General features: G+C 49.4%; 1 protein-coding gene across 4 annotated transcripts in view; it reads left to right on the top strand.

Moving 5' to 3' along the window:
• Capzb (capping actin protein of muscle Z-line subunit beta) overlaps nucleotides 1-19,042 on the top strand; it is a 98,222-nt gene that overhangs the window by 29,392 nt on the left and 49,788 nt on the right. For all 4 annotated transcript variants that reach the window (XM_021199476.2, XM_021199477.2, XM_021199474.1 and 1 more), the window contains exon 2: nucleotides 16,802-16,891. In XM_021199476.2, coding sequence (XP_021055135.1) covers nucleotides 16,802-16,891 — 90 coding nt within the window. The remainder of the gene's footprint in view (nucleotides 1-16,801; nucleotides 16,892-19,042) is intronic.

A 19,042-nucleotide genomic window follows, 5' to 3' on the forward strand; every position in this document is an offset into this window, starting at 1 on the left:
TTAGAGCTCACTGTAATCTCCCTTTAGAGCTCACTGTAATCTCCCTTTACAGCTCACTGTAATCTCCCTTTACAGCTCACTGTAATCTTCCCTTAGAGCTCACTGTAATCTTCCCTTAGAGCTCACTGTAATCTTCCCTTAGAGCTCTCCATTTCCTCCACTTCCTTTGAGCACTTCCACAGCATCCACAGCACACTTGACCCGGTGGCTTTACAGTTCCTGTTGAGGGAGAGCGGAGTGGTTGGGGTTCTCCAGTGCACAGTGTGTCCTGCCCGAGCTGTGCATAGATAGCACTTAGGCCCCTGAACCACCACTGCCTTCATTTGCACTCATCTCTGCAGTGAAGCTGGCAGCTCCTATAAAGCCAGCCTTCTCTCAGGCCATGTGCCTGATGGAGCTGACCTGGGGATCTGGTGAGCCGCCTGCTGATGGACCACGTTTTCCCGCCCTGTTCTCGTGGCAACAGACTAAGCCATGGCTGCCTTCCTCAAAGCCACCACCATTTCTGCCTCTACTCTGGGGCTTATGATTTTGTTTTCTTTCTTTCTCTCATTCTTCCTTTCAAATAAAAATTCCCAGCACTCATTGTATAATGCAGTTCTGTAGATTTTTAGTAATTATACAGAGTTGTATAACCATAACCACAGACTAATCTTAGAATGCTTCCCTCGCCATCTCTGTTCCTACCCTGCCCCAGAAAGCCACTGTCTGGTCATTTCATATATGTGGACCACACAGATTCTTTGCAGAAGGTAGTAGCATTTGTGGAGCTAAGAGTTGAACCTAGAGCCTCATCATGTGTGCCGGGCAAGTGCTCTACCTACCACTGAATCGTACTCTGTTTATCAGAAAGCCTTTTCAAGGGACCAGGCTGGCTGTTCCCTTTGGGATGTTTGGATAAAGGGATCCTGGAAGTGGGAGGGTGCTATTTATTATTATTATTATTATTTTATTTTTTGCAATGCATAACATTTTATAGACCATCCATCCATCCATCCATCCACACAGACAATCAAGAAAAGTTGGTAAATGGGCAAGCTTGTGCTTATGGAAAATACAAAAAATAAAAAAGAGAATTGCCAGGCTTAGTGGTACATACCCGTACTTCCAGCACTGGGAAACTGGAGCAGGAGGATCACTTTCAGGGCACTACACAGAGGAACCATGTTGAAGCAGGAAAGAAGGATAAGTCGCTCAGAATTACCCTTATGGATAAAGCCTCTTTTATATTTGGGGATTTTTTTGCAACAGCATCATTTATCATCTAACATCTTCTGGAAACTTCCTGTTAAATTGCAAGTTGCCGTGTGTTATATTATCATTTACCATAGCATACAATCAAGGTTGCCTTCACTTTAGGCTGTTATAAATGCCAGAGCCTCTTACAGGTCTGTATGGATTCCTGAGTCACAGGGTTTGTGTCCACCCCCTTAAATTGTTTTTCTTCCCAATTTGAAACTGAGTTGCGAAACTACTCTGTAGCTATCTCGCCTGAATTTCATCTAGTCGGTAAAATGGTTTGCATCCTGATTGGCTCCAGGTCCCAGGAGGCAGATCTGTTAGGAGGGGCCTAGGTATAAGGAGGAAAGAGCACAGAGCTTGTGGTGCCACCAGGGCTGGGGAGCCTGGCATAGGGGCCAGTACACTGTCACGAAACCTTGCAGTCTGAACAGCAGTGTGGCTGTGGGCAGTTGGTTTCCCTAATTTAGAAGTACAATCCAGTGCCATGGCCAGAGTGTTTAGTTTTGGCTTCTTCTGTTTTTGTTTGTTTCCAAGGCACCTGGAGAGCGGGTGTTCCCTGGAGAGAACTGTGTTCCTACAGTTTTATAGTCTTGGTGATGGCAGCCATTTGACATGCTACCTTGCCATCCGCTGTCGTACTTGCTCAGTGAGTGAAGTGAGGTGTGTGTCTTGTGCCCACTTTGTACCCTCCCCCTATCAACAGGCTGTTGTTCCCTGTCTACCATTGAGACTCCTCTTTTGCCCCAGTCTGGGCTGGCGCAAAGCTGTTTCTCAGGTCAGTGCAGTGTTCCTGCCCCCCCCCCCCCACTTGGAAGCATGGTCTCTGAGCAAATGGACTCCTGGTGTGGCCAGGGTGCCATGCGTCCCTTCCCTGCATGCTCTGGTTGGGATGCAAACTGGGCAGACAGGACACGCAGGAGTCGTCACTGTGACACACTTACTGCTTTCAGCTCGGCTTGTCTCTACAGCTGTTCTCTGATTTCATTGTCTTTGAAAGGGTTGTGGATTTTTGCTTGTGTTGTTTTGAGGCAGTAACTCACTATAGCTCTGAAACTAACAGAGATCTTCTCCTGAGTGTTGGAATTGAAGGTGTTGCCACCACATCTGGTCTTGAAAGTGTGAGTTTTAGCATCGTAGGCTGTCTTTGGGATGCAGTAGAGGAAACCAGTGGAGTAGATGCAGACATAGCCAATGCAGATGCTGCCCAAGAGTCCCTCCTCCGCCTGTTTGGTGCTTGTTGAAGCCCAACTCTTACAACAGTCTTGGTGGTAGATCCCAGTTTGTCATTCTGATCAGTTGGTCTTAGGCTGGACTCAGAATCACCTTTTCACTGTAAAGAAAGGGTGGAGGGAGCTAGAAGATTGGATTTCCAGAGAGATGTTTGACTGTTCCCACAGCATCCCTGCCATCATCCATTTCTGATGCCTGTTGATCACAAAGATATCTTTTATTAATGTGTCCCCTGAATGAGTGTTCCTCAAGTACTTCCTAGGCAGCCCACTGAACTAGTCAGCAATGCGTGTGTGTTTTCCTTTAGCTGTGGGAAGAGTTGTTGTCCCCATCCCACCCTCCTACCCCTGCATGAGCCCTGGTCTCATCTTCTGGGCTTCATGTCTGGACTAAAATCAGGAGTGAAGCTGGAAGAACGCAAACAATGGGCTGGGGAAATGGTGTAGGGTGCTCTTGCCTCTAAGTCATAAGGACCTGTAGCACACATGTGAAATCCTATGGTGAGATGGGATGGATGGGAAACAGAGATGACAGTTCCCAAAAGCTTGCAGGCCAGCTCACCTGGTGTATGCAGTGGCAAACAAAAGGACACCAGTACCCAAGGTTGCCCTCTGACCTCTTCCTGCATATGCTTGTATACACACGCATGCACACACGCATGCACATGCACACACACTTCTAAGGGCCAGTTCTGTCAGGAACATGTTAAGTTCATGTTAAGCACACAGTAAACCCAGCAAGTGTCCCAAGTCTGTTGTGCATGGAACGTAGGTGGAGCTGGGGACAGCAGCTGATGAGTTTGACAGCTCTGCTTCAGGTCTTTGGGTCTTAGAGAATGCTGTGTGGCAAAGAACTGGAGAAGCTTGGACTTGGGTCTGCCAGCCAGAAGAGAATTGTTAGTGGGAGGAAGATGCAGGTGGGAGGAAGCGCTACCAAGTGGCCAGGCTTTGAACAGGCTGCCTGTAAAAACGGATGTTCACTGGGTAACTGTCATAGGAACTGGAGTGCTTTGGGGCTGTGTAGGGAGGGGACTCTGGAGTAACTAAACTCCCCCAAGAGTCTGTGATTCTTTAAGAAACAAAGATCCTAACTCAAAATCCCTGCTACTTGATGTAGACTTTTCCCGTTCCGTCCTGAGTGTGTATGGCTGTGGTTTACAGGAATTGGGTGTCTAAGATGCTGCAGTGCCCATCCCTAGGGCTGGGACAGTCCTGCACTTCACTTCTTTCCCTTAGGGCTGTGGTGTTCCTCTCAGGTGGACAGACAGTTAAAGCCAGCAGCTCCTGTGCCGGCTGATGCTGTTGAGGAATGGCTTCTATGCTCCATACCGCCTTGAACTTGCATGGTCTTGGATGGAACTCACAATAAGTCTGGCTGAAGAGCAAGGCTGTTGTCCATCATTGATTAGAAGCAGATTCCTACACTGCCCCTTGCTCTGGAATGAATCCTCCTGTGAGAAGGAGCTAAGTCATGTTCCTCAGCCAAAGGCCACAAGGGAAATGAGAAGGAAGTGAGCAAACCTTACTGATGACAGTGAAATCCTGGGTCAGCCCTTGCTGGGGACTCAAGCCTGACACCTGTGTCCTTACTGTCTTGTGACCACTCCTAAGTTCCAGAGCTGAGGTGCAGACACAGCCTCTGACGTGGTCTGCAGGCCCTGTGCAGAGTCTCATGGGAAACAGCGCACAGATAGGTAGTCCTTGCCCCTGTCACATAGAAGCAAGAGACGCCAGCGTGGGAAGACGGGTGGGTCATCCTGGGAAACTTCCTTTCTTCTGGCTGTCTTTGATTCATTTCCTAATAGAGTTTTCTCATTACAATCTGCCTTTCCAAAGCTGCAGGGAGCTTTACCGAGGTGCACAGGGATACCCCCACTTCCTGCTTGAACAGCATGCACCGCAAGCACGGAGCTGTGATGTTTACAGAGTACAGTGGGGTCACTAGCGATAGTCCCCAACACCTGCCCGGCGTCCTGTGTCATGTCAGGGCCTGCACTCCCCACTTCTCAGCCTCTCTCAAAGCAGTTATTCCAGCTGGCAGAGCTGTGACAAGGGTTTCCGTAAGCATTCCCACAGTTCTTCAGATGAGGAGTATGACCTCGGAACCATGTGCCTCTGCCCCTCTCCTGCCGTGGGAGGTAAGAACAATACTCAGGGGTGGATAGATGCTCTGTCTGGCTCTGAACAGAGCTGAGCATTTGTTGGCCATCCAGACACTGTTGTCTGGGGCGTCAGGGGTTAGACAGGGGCGCCTTCTACCTCTCCATGAGCAGAACACCCCCTCCGTTTCACTGACTTGGCCTGTTCTATCTGGCACAGAATGTATGAGCTAAGTATCAAACAACCTTGGCAAGGTGAAGCAAAGATGTTTTCTCTTTGTCTCATGGGTGAGTTTTGAAGCTGGCTTTGCTGAGGCCCCTGGGTAGCAGTTTATCTGGTTTCTCTGTGCTTGTGGGAGGATCCCAGATAGATGCCTTTCTAACACTGCAGTACTAGGACATCTTGCTGTGACAGTAACCCTGCTCCCCTGTGACTTGTCTCCTGGTGTAGGGTCCCTTTCTTCACACCAACTCTCACCCTGCAGAGGGTACCCAGGCAACTCAGCCATTCTGGGGTCCAAGAGGCAGAAACAGTTGAGGCACTGTGTATTCTCTTTCTTGGAAATCACTGCTTGGGAAAGTGTGTCTCCCAGTGCTTGGTGGGCTTGCGTGTAGCTCAGAGCTCGGTGGGCTTGTGTGTAGCTCAGAGCTCGGTGGAGTTCTGTGTGTAGCTCAGGGCTCAGAGGGGTTCTATGTGTATCCCAGTTCTCTGTGGGGTTGCATGTAGTCCTGACAGCCATGTTTACCTGTATGTTAGGAATGTACAGTGTAGAAGAGGTGATGGGGTTTCAGGCCTCAGGCTTTCCTTCAATTTCTCCTCTCCTGCTCTCAGAGGCTTGGGACATTTTACAGAAAGCTATGTAATTGTCAAGTTTTGAGAGGTCAATACTGGGGGCCTTGTGACTGCTGGCCTGTGACAGGTGAGCTATGTCCCCCAATCAAAGTTGTTTACTATCAGTGAAAGCTGTCTGTCAGACAGGGGCATATCTATCTGGATGAGAGCTTCTCTGCCTTGGGATGGGAAGTGCCATTCCAAGAAACTGAGTGTTGGGGTCCGTAGAGATTGGTTCTCCTGGCCTGCCTGTGGGTCCACTCTTCCAGGCACGTGTAGATGTACAGTCCAAGTCAGGAAGCCAGTTATCCCCCTTTGAACGGGCATTGGAACCAACCAGGCTCATGGATCTCCGGGTCTCCTGGGCACAGTCTCGGATGTGCTGTCATGGAGAATCCAGCATTGTTTCCTAGAGGTGGCCAGAGCTCTGCCTTCGGTTTGAAATGTGAGACTTTTTAAATCTTTTCATTGCCTTTCTGTTTCCTGTTGACTCACATGTAACGGTCATTGAACATTGAATGTCCCAGGTATGTATTAGTCACCCCATTTCCTCTTAAAAGAAAAGTGTGGAGCCGGACGTTACTACCCTTAGTTCTAGGGAAGACTCCAGCTCGGAGCTTAGAGGCCTGCCCCAGCCCATACACAGATTGACGGGGTCCAGATCTGAATGCAGACCTCGCTCTCATCATTCCTTGCCCAGGGGACTGCCTGCTTCCTCTGTAGCTCAGTGGTACCAACCCAGATATTGAATAATTGGTTATTCCTCTTGTGGAAATGTCACCAAGAGATGGCAGGGCCTTAGGACAGGGAACATTGGCTTGTGGAACACTCAAGGCAGTGACCTTGACAGTCCCAGCAAGGAGGTCAAGGCCGACAGATCCTACTTAGTAAGTCTTAGGCCAGTGAGGAGATCTATCGAAATAATAAAATAAGAAAGCATGTCTCCTAGCTCACACATGTACATTTGTGTACATGCATGTGTAACTCCGTACACACATACAGAGCTATAGCTATAGTTTTCCTGATGTCTCCTTGGCTGTGAGGTGGAGCCTGCCACTTGTGACGTAGTGGAAGCTGTCCTGATGTCATTAGGGCTGCTTTGGGCAGTAGCCTGATGGTACCCAGCAGTAACGCCCAGGGTGGTTGCCTCCCTGTCTACCTCTTTCTGCCCATTCCTGGGTGTTCAACTCCTTCCCTTGACAGTTTCCCTTGAAACCCTGTTCTCAACATATTCATTAGAGGAGGGGAGGGGCTCCAAGCCTCTGCCAGTGGGGCTCACTGGCAAGGCATGTACCAGCTCAGAGGACCCACGTGTGCAGATGGCACCAGCTCCTCTTGGAGAGAATGCTTTGGTTTAATGAAGAACCAAAATGATTAGCTTTGTGACTGGCTTTTCAAGCCCTTGTTGGAGACTCTTGTATGCCTTCAGGTAATGTTAACTGATAAGCAGAGGGCAGGCAGGGCTTTAGAAACCCTGGAGCCTGGCACCAGGACCGCATCAGCTGTAAGAGGGTCTTTGTGAAGCCTGCTTCTCCTTGGACACAGTTTGAGATGGTGTGGGTTTCTTTACAGGTGCTGCTCAGCCTTGCAGGAACCTTGCACTGGAGATAGCATGGTTAGTTGTGTTTAACAGATGAAAGAATTAAGGATTAGGAAGGTGACAGACTTGTCCAGACCCCACTGCTAGGATATGGCGGGTGTAAGCTTGACATCTTTTTCTTTTTTCTTTTTTTGGTTTTTCGAGGCTGGGTTTGACATCCTTTTCTGTCTTCTGATTTGCCAGGCTACCTTAGGTCTTGAACAGTAAAGCCAAGAAGTGTCTTTTTTGGGTGTGGGAGGGTCATCTCTTTGTCCTGTAGGTCATGATATAAACCAGAAGAGAGGAGTACTAGGTCTTAGTTTAAATTTGCAAGCACGTTATATTTTGGCAAGTATTGCATCATAGGTACCCATCAGCAGAGTAGCTTTGTTGATCCAGTGGAGGGGTGTGGGGACAGGTTCTTGCAGGATCCTGTTGTCTACTGTTCTGTACCTGTGATTGACAGTTGAGTGTGGCGCCTAGCCTTTGAGTGGGGACAAGCAGACAGCAATGCTCAGAAGTTAGGTACAGTTTTCCTTCAAACATGGGCCTGGAAGTAGGAGAAACCAAGGGCAGAGGTGCCTGGAACTTCTGTCAGTGTTCCACAGCACAGTGGGCACCTGCAGTTAACTGTATACTCAAAGTAGCTGCTAGGGGATCCCTGATGACCCTGCGAAAAGACACGCATGGCAGGCTGCATGGAGAGGCCTTGATCTGATCAGTACATGTCATGCACATGTGTGCAAGTGTGGGTGTGAGTTAAAAGTTTAAAAATGTTTTAAAATAGCTGTGAGTCCTTGTTTTTCTTTGTGCTCTGCTGGGACTTGAACCCAGGGCTCACATGGGCTGAGAAAGCAGCCTACCTCTGAGCTGTATTCCAGCCCACCGAGTGCTTATGTGATGTACAAGTATTGTGTTCCTTTCAAGCCTTCCTTTAGACCTAAATCAAGAAACAGCCCTGTTCTCCTTGTAAGTAAAATGCTTGGGTTGATGGAGACCCCCTCCCCCCAATCCCCATTCTTCATATATTGCTGCTTTGGGACTATTTGTGCTGTTGGCTGATGGGAACTGATCCGTCATATTCCTACCCCCACCTTTGAAATTGGTGCAAGTACTTTATTGGGGTAAATATTATGTATAATGTATTATGTTAAAAAATATCCAAATACTACGAATTGCATCCAGAGTAGCTCATGGATGTGTTTAAGAGAAGGTTCTTGTCAGTCGGCTGCCGCTGCTACAAAAAGAGTTGACTTCTCTCAGCCAGTGCACATGCGGACCTTGGTCCAAACAGTTTTCTTCCAGGTTTGGAATACAGGGACACTCTGGACTAATTGCCTGGCCTTTGAGCAGAGTGTGTTTGAGCTTCTCGTACCATCGAAGTGAATGTGAACAGTACACATGCCATCTATTGAAGACATCTTGGGATTGCCCTAGTTATGTGTCTAGCTGCCAGTTACAAAGTGGAAGGATTAGTCGCTGGTTACATGAAACCAGGATCGTGCAGAGGCAGGGGCTGGAGGCATCTGCGACCATAGGTGATGGCGCCCTGTGGACTCTTCTAAAGGGGCCAGGAAACCCTCACCCAGAGACACAGATTCCAAAAAGTTTTAGTGTTTTTAAGAAATCACCTGTCAGTGGTGTGTGAGACCATGGTTGTAATCCAAGGAGACAGATTGGTGGTGGAACTACCCCCTCTCAACGCCCCCCCCCCCCCAGGAGAAGACCCTCACTGTTGCTGATTAATTCTCTGAGCTGGCAGGCTGCTACAGGAAGTGAATTTAGACTGGATACTGTTGGTTAGTGGTCTCTGTAGAACGTTTGGGCGTGGAGGCCAGTATCAGTCTCAGTGTCACAGTGCTCTGCTCTGGCTCCAGGCCATAGGCCTGAGCTTCCTGACTGCCTTCACTCACCTGTGAGGCTGGCACACTTTCCCCAGGACATGAGCCTAAATGCTCAGTGCTCCTCAGTGCTGCTCAGTGCTCCTCAGTGCTCAGCAGCAGAGGCAACAACTCCACTTCCTTCCCTTTTCTTTTGGAATTGGTTTGCTCATTGAGTTGGCCTTTTTGTTTTGTTTTGTTTTGAATTTTAAGACAAAGTTTCTCTGTCCTGGAACTCACTCTGTAGACCAGGCTGGCCTGGAACTCATAGAGTGTTTCTGCCTCCCTGCTGTGCCTCCTGGAGATGCTGGAAACCCGTTCCTTTCAGAGAACTCTGCCTTTCCACCAACCTCACAGAGTGAATTCCAGGCTCCATGGAGAAACGACCCTGAGTTGTGCAGGTGGGAGCTGACACCGCAAACAGAAGCACAGCTGAGGGTGACTGGCTTGGAGGCGTTGGGTCCCACGGGCTGTGTCAGGGAAAGTCAGTCCATCATGGTGGCTGGAGAGCCAGACAGGAGCTGCGTGCAGGTTGCTAAGTTTCCTCTGGGAGAAGCACACGGAAATTCCCACTGTTGGGTCAGATGTCTAGGCATCTTGGGACTCTTCTAAGCCTGTCACATTGGTGCAGTTTTGATAACCTCAGGTGGGCTTGGAGACATCAGGAAATAGGGAGATGGTTCAAGTAGTCGACTGTTCTCAGCTGCAACCTCTGTGGGACACTGGATGAGAAGGCATCAGAGGGCAGGCTGCAAGGTGCTCCGGGAGGACCTCTTGACAGTACCTGTAGACTTAGTCTGTCCTTGTCCTTCTGCCCCCCCTCTCACTGCAGCGTTAGGGAACCATTGCTCCATGGCACACAAGGCAGGGGGTTGTGTGCGGCGGGATGTTGGCTTTCAAGTTTATCCTCCTTAGTTCATGCAGAGTGACTTGGCACCTGAAGTGACACCCCTGCTTCCTAGAGACCGTTGGCAGCCCACATGGAAAGCCTGTGTCAAGTTAGACAGAAACCAGGAAGAATGGTCCCTGGACTGCCCAGAGCGTGTCCTGGCAGAGAAGCCATGTCCTTATTCCTCGCTGAGAGTTCTGCAGTGTGAGAAGGAGGCACTGTCAAAACGGCATTGCTGCTCGCTTTAAAGGGTTCATTCTTTCTGCCAAGGTAAAGCAGGGAATTACTTCTTGCACATGAGCTGGCAGGCCATTCAGGGACCTGAGCTCCTTTCTTCCTGAGAGATTACCATTTTCTAGAGACATCTGCATGATCTAAGATAGTGCTAAATGGTTCCTGGTGTGTCACGTGATGTTTGATTTAGTCTGTTTAGTCACTGACCCACCCATGACAGTGTGCAGTAGACCCCAAAGTTTCAGGGACCTTCAGCCCAAGTAGATGTTGCTTTGTTTCCTCAGTAGATTTTCCATGGAAACAAGTGCCATCCTGAGGATACACTGTGTCTGGGCCACTGTCATCAGTGTGCCTCCCAGGGACAGTTATTCAATAGAAAAATCACTTTTCATTTTATTAAACCAAAATGTTCCTTTTTCCAGAGTGACCTGACATGGAGGCTGGGTTTGCCCTCCATTCACTCCCAAATAGCCCCCAGCACAAACTGTTCTGTGTTCCAAGGCAGAAAACAGATTCTGCTAAACAATTGCTTGCTGGGTCACAAGACCGTCCTGGAGGCCAGTCCTGGTCAAGTGAGACACCACAAGTCTGTGGTAAGTCAGCCCAGCCTCCTGGCGCCAGCAGCTTATCCTGTGCAGTCTGTGAAGTGAGTATTCACTAAACCCCTCTGGAATGTAAACTAGCTCTGCAGGCTCTGTTTATATACAGATGCCACCAGAGTCCACATCTGCCCAACCGGTCAGGAGAACCAGGCCCACTTCCTCCTGGAAGACCTAGTAGTGTGAGCTCCTGGTTCTCCCTGGAGTTAGATATACCGTGTTCCAAGGGTGCCCAGACTGCATGCACTCTGCGCTTTTCAACTCCTCTCCTGTCTGTTCTACCCAGTAGCTACTGACTCTGCAGTCTTCTGAGCATGCCTGAGAAGGTCCCTTGATGGTCTGTTCTGCCCAAGGCTCATCTAGTGAGACTGCCCCCCAGTGGTCATTGCAAGAAACTGTGCTACTGCCTTCCAACAAGGTTACCCGAAATTCCCTAGTGTCTCCAAAGTTCCTCCAGAGTGGTTTCTGTGGTCATCCACTTAGGGACACCCTAGCCAGGCCATTCTGACTCAGGGACATGTATTGGTGTCGTCACAGTAGGAGCCGGACGTACTGCCGGGGCTTAGGGGCCTGTCTGTCTTAGAAGGTCCAAGCTGCTTTTCCTGTGGAGAGAAGCTGCCAGTCTCATCTATCTTCAGAAGTCATCAAGGTCAGGCTTGCTGTAGGATTGCCAAAGTCGTCACAAGACGTACCCCACTTCTGAGAAGAAAGGGCTGTGGACACATGTGAGTCCAGTAGCAGAGAGACTGACCAGGCATGCTGGATAGGGTAGAGTGCCTAGTTATGGCTGACTTTGGGAAATCAGTCTCCTGTGATACAGGCTGGTGGCATCCCTCTGAACTCTTCAGGAGCTCCTAAACCTGCACAGAGCAGAGGATTTTACAGAATCCGGAGAAGACAGCACAAAAACACAAGCCTTCCCCCTGACAAGAGACAAGAGCCACACTGATGGGGTGACGGGGCTCTAAGCCTGGTCCAGGTTAACTGAGCTGCCTGTGAGAAGCTTGGGAGTAACTGAATACGGGTCACTCATTACAAGGCCCAGTCACCTCCTACTCCAGACCAGCGCTCATCCCTTCTCTGTGCTGTGCTGGTCCTCAGGGCACAGTGCAAGGTCTCACCATCAGCCCTTGTCTTCCTTTTAGACTGTGGAAGTGCACCGTGACCCTGCAAGGCCCCTAAGGGCGCCTCAGGTACAGACTCACCCCCCCATGTCCCTGGGAGTCCTCTGGCTTTAGTAGTGGGCTTGATGTCCAGCTTTATCATTGCTGGGGGAATGTGCGTGCAGTGTACAGCTGGGGCTTAGTACAGGCCAGCGTGTGCCTGGCTTTTGGTGTGCCCTGCTCAGGAACTGATGGCGCTTACTTTGCTCATGATTTCCCTAGGAACTTTGTCTTTGTGTGTATTTAGCAGGACAGGTTTGGCTGTGTGCAGAGATTGGATGACACTCGGGCGCCTGTGCCCTCGCCTGTGGCATTTGATTTGCCTCAGTTCTCACTTATGTGGACAGTGGTTCACTTGTTGCCGGGTGATTTAAAGTTATGGGGAAGCTAGCAGAAGCCACCCCCCTGCTTTGGCTAATGGACTTCAGAAGCTGGCACCCGGATCTTTTCATGCCCTCTGCTCTTGTCCCACTGCGGGTTTTTTCCTAATTGATTTTAATTTTTTTCCCCCCTGCACTGTAAGCTCTGTAAAGACCAGGGACTTTGTATTCACTATTGAGCATCAAAAACAGAGCTGGTTACCTAGGCAACAATAAATAATGTTTTGAGTGACTAATTGAATGGGCAGAGAGCTGTGGAAGGTGCGGTAGAATGGCCTTTCTTTGGCTACTTATTTTTCATCCCATCCCAAGACCACCAGTGTGATGGAAGGGAAAGTCCAGAAAGCTGGCTTTCTGAAGGAGGGCACTTGCAAGAAGCCATTTTAGTCAAGGGCTTGCAGTTTGCAAAATAAGAAGTAACTGTGTGGGAGGGCAGTCTAAGAAGATGGGCACAGGACCCAAGATAAACTGCTGTGTCCCTGTCATGTGTTCATGCCTCAGGCCAAATTCAGGGCCTGGCCCAAGGTTGGCACTCCATGCCCAGTTATTGACTAGTGAATCCACAAGGGTGGTTTTATAGATAAGCAGGGCAGAGGGACCCAGCCATGCCTTGCTCTTTGGAGGAGGAAGCAGGCGTCCATTTAGGAAGCATCTCAGAGGGCATACAGGCCACAGCCAGGCACAGACTGAAGTCGCACAGACATCTAGCCACAGGAAAGACCTCCTCCTCAGCTGCACCCTGTCTTTACTTACTCCTGTGGTATTTCTTCCTAGTACTTTATTTATGGGGCTAGAGAGCTGGCTCAGCAGTTAAGAGCACTTGTTGCTCTTCAGAGGACCTAGGTTTGAGTCCCAGAACCTGCAAGGTGACTCACAACTATCTGTAACTCCAGTTCTATGGGATCTGATGCCCTCTTCTGACAGTCATTGGCACCATGCATGTACATAGACATACATGCAGCAATATATCCATACACATAAAATAAATATGTATAAATATGTATATATGTTTGTGTGTCTGTCTGTCTGTCTGTCTGCCTGCCTGCCTGCCTGCCTGTCTGCTGACTACGTAAGTAACAGATTAACACAGTTTGAAGCTTCACGGTATGTCTTGCGAGACCCAGACAACATTGTCTTCTGTTTCCTGGTGCCTGTGTAACTCTTCCACAGTTATGAATTCTGTATTCAGTCTTCTTAGGCTGCTGTACTAGTTTGAGGTGCACATACATCCATGTGTAGCAGACAAGTTCACCCATACTTGTTTCTGGACCTCATGAAAGTGGGGGTGTCTCCTGGGGACCCTTCCCCACTACCCTGTTTTCTTGGTGTTCTTGACGCTGTTCCCTTCGGACCCCCAGGCTTGGTGTGACTCCTAGCGAGTGGCTCTGGTCCACTGCACTCTAATTTTAACTTTTTACAGGCTGTCAGCAGGTTTTCCCGTGTTGCTTCACTTAGGGGAAGCATTTAGTCATTTCCTAACCTAAGGAGAGTTAAACATCCTTAGCCCCAGAAATCTGTTGTGAAGCATTTCCAGTTAGGGTGGTTTGGGACAGCACAGGACCCAGTGAGCTGGAGTGAGATCAGCAGGGAGCACTGGCCTGCCAGTGCGTGCAGTCTGGCAGTCTACAGACAAGACCTTCTGTAGAGGTCCCTTGGGGTTGAGGAGTGGCACACTGGGGTTTGGGGTCTGAAGAGGCTGCCCAGAGATCAGAATGGGGCTCTTGCATGCTGGCCTTCACCGTCTCCACAAGTCCCAATGTATTGGGGCTACTGTTGTAAATGAGGGTGACTTACATATGTAGACATTTTCTTTAGCATTCCGAAGAAGGTTGCAAATGTCTGTTTTCAAAACCCACAAGTTTTAGGGCCTGAGTGGTCCTGGGTAAATACATGCCTGGTGTTTCTGAAGAGGGCCCTTGCTTTAAACTGGGTACTAGGAGCAAGGTCCCCTGGTCCCTCACAACTGACAGGGTTAGCTAGGCAGTTTTAGGGAAGTTGTTCTTTGGGCTGGCTGTTGAGTGGTATTGCTGACCCCTAGTCATAAGTCCTGGTTGCGTCCCTTACCCCTGTCATGACAGGCAGAAGTGTTCTCGTGCGTCCTGAAACAGCAAGTCAAGTGGGAATGACTAGTCCCACAGCGATCATTGCTAGGTGAGAAACACTAGTTCCAACTGAATCATTTAGAGTTTCTACTCTTTGTTTCAAACTACTATAAATTGTTAAAACTATGTAAAAGCATGCTTATATGTGTACATGTCTGCATGTTCAGAGGCTGGAAGCGTTAGATGCCCTTGCACTGGAGTTGCAGCCATTTGTGAACCTCCTCACAAGGGTGCTAAGAACTGAAGCCAGGTCCTCTGCAAGAGCAGCGTGTGCTCCTAACCACTGAGCCAACTTTCCAGCTCCTGCCCAACCCCTTATTTGGGGGCTGGGTCTCATGTGTCTCAGGATGGTCTTGCATTCACTACATAGGTGACAGTGATGGTGAACTTGTGAGCTTCTTGTCTGCCTCCCAAGTGCTAAAATTGCAGACTGTGCCACTGTGCTTGGTTTATTCTGGGCATTGAACCCAGGGCCCTGCACACACTAGGCAAGCAGTCTGCCACCCAAGCATGTCTCCCACTCCAGGGGTTTCACTGTGCATGGGCAGAAACAAGATCTGACACCTGCGGTGGTTTGTAGCTAAGATAAGATAGGAGTATAAAACAGTGATATGTGTACGTGTGGGGGGGCGTGTGCACTTGTGAGCGCACATGTACATGCATTCGAGTGCTCCAGAAGTCAGAATTATAGAGTGTCCCCTGGAGCTGGAGTTAGGTGATTGTGACCCACCTGGTATGGGTGCTGGGAATCAAACTCTGGTCTCTAGAAGAGCAACACTTGCTCTTAAGCTCTGGGCCCTCTCTCCAGCTTCCGAGATCAGTGTTTTACATATGTGAGGCCTGAATGATATTTACATAAGGTGCTCAGGTATTAGCCGAATACTGCTGCCGCGTGCTGACACCCTATATACAGTACTACCCAGGTTCCTCTCCCTGTCTTGTGCACAGTGAAGGCTGGTGAAGGTGAAGACACTGGCTCAAGGCACTAAGGATGGTGATGCCTTTCTGTAGTCAGGGAGCTCTCTCTGCCATAGCCTGGCTGCATTACACTAGCTTCCTGTGCCACTGAGCCGGTCCATGCTGCTATGGTCCTGGCTGATGTATCTTGCCATAAAAGTGCATGGTAGGAGCAAGAAGTCCATGGTGATTGAAGGCCTCATTAAACAAAGCAGCAGCAGGAGCCTGGGAGACTTGGTTTTCTTTAGAGTTTGTTCTCTGAGAATAAATGATCAAACGATCTTGAGCAAGGGACAGACTTTTTTTTTTTCTTTAACAGCCTGCCATGTATGTATATGTGAAGATAGGATTGGCTCCAGCTAGCTCTGTGCCAGTCTGTGGTGGATACACAGTAGGCTCCTGCCCCATGCTTGCTGTGGTTAGTAGAGTTGAGATGGCTGATGTGGCATTTTGAGGGTTCCCGTGTGTGCTCTGTGAGACTCTGTAGCTTGCTCATGTAAGGTTTTCAAAAGTCCTGAGTTGGCCAGAGCAGGTATCAGGTCCATGGATGGCAGTCTGTCCTCAGAACACCCCATCCGGCCCAGTCTTCTCTGTCCCCCACACACTTTCCTCACGGAGTCCCAGGTCTAATTTTCTGGGATGGATCCGCTGTGGTCCAAATTCCTTTGCTCTTCACTGCTCTTGCCCTACTCAGCCTCGTCCTCACCCTCACCCCGCCCTTGATGATTTCTCTGTATCTGGGGTGCATGGTGCCCTGGGGTCTCCATGAGTGTTAGTCAATGTGGGGGGGAGGGCACGAAGCACCACACTGCGTGTAACTTTGGAAAGGTGCTCAGGGGAAGAGAATGGGGTTAGCCCCCAGTACCTGGGGCAGCAGTTGACACAGTTCACTGTGCTCTATTTTACTGCTAGGGTGAGCCCTTCTTAAAGTTAATTCATTTCTTTTGTGTTTGGGCACGTCTGCATGCCAAGGTGTACTTGTGGAAGTCAGAGGACAACTTGTGAGCAGACAGTCCATAACTCGGGTGGCCATGTTTGGTGGAAGGTGCTTTTCCTTCCAGCTAGCCTGACACAAGCTCTTGACTTTGAGTGCTTCAGGTTTCAGACCAGTTTGCAAAGAGGCCTGGGAAACCTTAGGCACCGAGTGATGCACTTGGCATTCCATCGTGCACCTTGGTCCCAGTTCTTTGCTTCCTTCTTTCTGGTACCGTTATCAGGGCCCCTGGCCTGGCAGTGTCACCTGATGGTGTTCATCTTCAGCTTAGAGCAGAGTTCACCATAACTTTCTGTGAGAATCTGCTTACTGTAGAACTAGCCCTGGAGTTGGCACCTACAGATGTCAGCTCTGTTGAATAAGAGGGCTTGGTGGGCTGCCATCTCCCTTTCTCCTTCTTCAGGATCTCACACAGACAGGCTGCTCTATAAAAGGGAGCAGGCTGCCTGCACAGCATCCATCCAGGCTGCAGGCCCATACAGGCCTAGCAGAGGGTCTTCCTTCCGCAGGGCTCCTATGGTCTCAGCATGACCTGAGCAAGCATCAGAAGGGCTGGAAGCCTTTCGTAGGAGTTCTCAGTGTTGGTGTAAATACTTAGATGCTTTTCTCTGTCCCTCCACAGAGCGATCAGCAGCTGGACTGCGCCTTGGACCTGATGAGGCGCCTGCCTCCACAGCAGATTGAGAAAAACCTCAGTGATCTGATCGACCTGGTGCGTACCCACCTCAGGTGCTCTCACGCCAGCCCAGTGAGGCGCGAGGATCCTATCTGCTGGGCTCTGTGTGTGGAATTCAAAACACAGGAAACCATTCCTCTCCCAGGCCACACCCCACCTCTGGGCTCTGAGCTGCTTCCTATAGAGAAGATGAGTTTCATATGGTGGTCTTACTCTGAGTCCATCTGTATTGGTAAAGCCCACGATACACATTGATTATAGAGCTCATTATTATGACCCCTTCCCCCGACTTACCTTGCTTTAGTTTCTAGAAGCTTGCGTTTGGGCCACACCTCTGCAGGCATCCACAAAGGTAGCTAACCCAGACCCCCACGCTGGGCAAGCTTCCTCAGCCAGCCCCAGACCAGCAGTGTCCTTTCTAGTCTGAAAGGTTTAACAACCAAAAGTTCTATTACATCTGTTTTTAAAGTATTCAGCTCTTTTTGTAAACTTTTTTAAATTTAAACATAAAACAATGGGCTTTAAAACGATGCTGTGGATGAGCTGGCAGTGAGGTACTGTTTGAAAATATTAAAATAATGGACATTGTAAAGCCACAGGAATAATTGAAATCTACCCCCAGGAGGCCTTCGGCTTACCTAAATGATTTAATGGGGCTCTGGAGCCAAGTCTGCTTTTTCCATTGTGTCCCATGTCTTCCTGGATGTGAAGCAATGAGGCATCCCTGAAAGCAGGGGTTTCCAACTGTTCATCTGCTCTGCTCATTTACTTTGATTTAATTGTTGGGGCTGAGAGCATTCTCACCAGGAAAACAATTTGATAGGAGGAGATTTCCATCAATCCCAGATAAAACTCCCCTAGCAGCCTGGAAGTCCCCAGAGCAACAGTCTGTTTCTAGGGCCTGAAGCTCCAGCTGTGAGCAGGTGTGTGAGACAAATCCAGGCTGATAGGAGGGGATGTGAACAGGAGTTGAGGGGGACCCTCAGGATGGGGGGGGGCATTGGTTTCAGGAGCTAAGTAGCTCTGTGAGAGAGCCAGCCACAGGTGGCTCGTGCTGGACTTGAGAGAGTGGGTATAAAAGAGATAATCTTAGGGTGCCCGTGTGCACATATACATAGACACGCATACATACACAAACACATACACACATGCATGCTAGTTCTTCTAGGGAGCCAGAGAAACTTGAAGTTGCAGTGATTGTTCCATCCACCACTCTCTGGATATTGTGTGTTCTGCCAAGTGCACTCTGGGAAGTGTTGACTCTTTTTTGGTCACAGCCTAATCCTTTGTAGATGAGGGAAGCCAGAGTTGGAGGTGTGGCCAGGTCCCCCTCTGCTCAGCTGTGAGAGTTGCCTTTTAAACTCTATATGAAAGTGTGTTTAGCTGACAGCCAGCTCAGTTATTACTGTAGTTTTGAAATAACCCTGACATGGAAGCACGCATTTTTCTGACGACTCTTGATGTTTCACGGGCTGTTTTGTTCTTATGGCAACTAAAGCATCGTGCTGCAGCTGCAGATTTCCCCTGGGGCCCCTCATCACTCATCTCTGAAATGTGTGTAGCTTTGCTGCAGATGCCAGTTTCCCTCAGGTCCAGGGAGGAATCGCAGCATGATAGGGAAGGAAGGAGAGAGAGGCTGAGAGCTGCCCTTCACCAAGTGCCGGGTCAGGGCGAAGTGCCACAAACTACATCTGTCCTGGCACCTGAGCTCACTTCTTCTCTACACACTGTCTTCTACAAAAACAGAAAGGGGGAGAGGGGCAGGGAGACCAGGGTTGGGGGTAAGAGCTAACAGTTGTTGACTGTGCCCAACAGTTAGAGTTTGAATCTTAAAGACTTCAAAGGGTTGCATACATAGAAGGCTCGATCCTCTGCTGATGGCACTGTTGGAAGGCAGTGGAACTTTTAGGAGGTGGAGCTGAGTGGAAGGAAGTTAGCCTTCTGGGCAAGCCAGTGAAGGAGTTGTGGGGACCCTGGGCCCTTTTCCTTTCGTTGTGTTTGAATGAGGAGAGCAGCTTCACCCCACACTACGGTGTTTGGACTAAGCACAGACCCAAGTGTCCCAGAGCCAACTGACCATGGCCACAGAGAGAGCTCTAAACCATGGGCCAGAAGAAACATGTCTTAACTCTAAGTTGTGGCAGGAATTTGGTCACAGTAATGGAAACCTTGCATACTTCTGTGTGC

This window comes from Mus pahari, chromosome 6 (assembly GCF_900095145.1).
Source record: "Mus pahari chromosome 6, PAHARI_EIJ_v1.1, whole genome shotgun sequence".
NCBI lineage: Eukaryota > Metazoa > Chordata > Mammalia > Rodentia > Muridae > Mus > Mus pahari.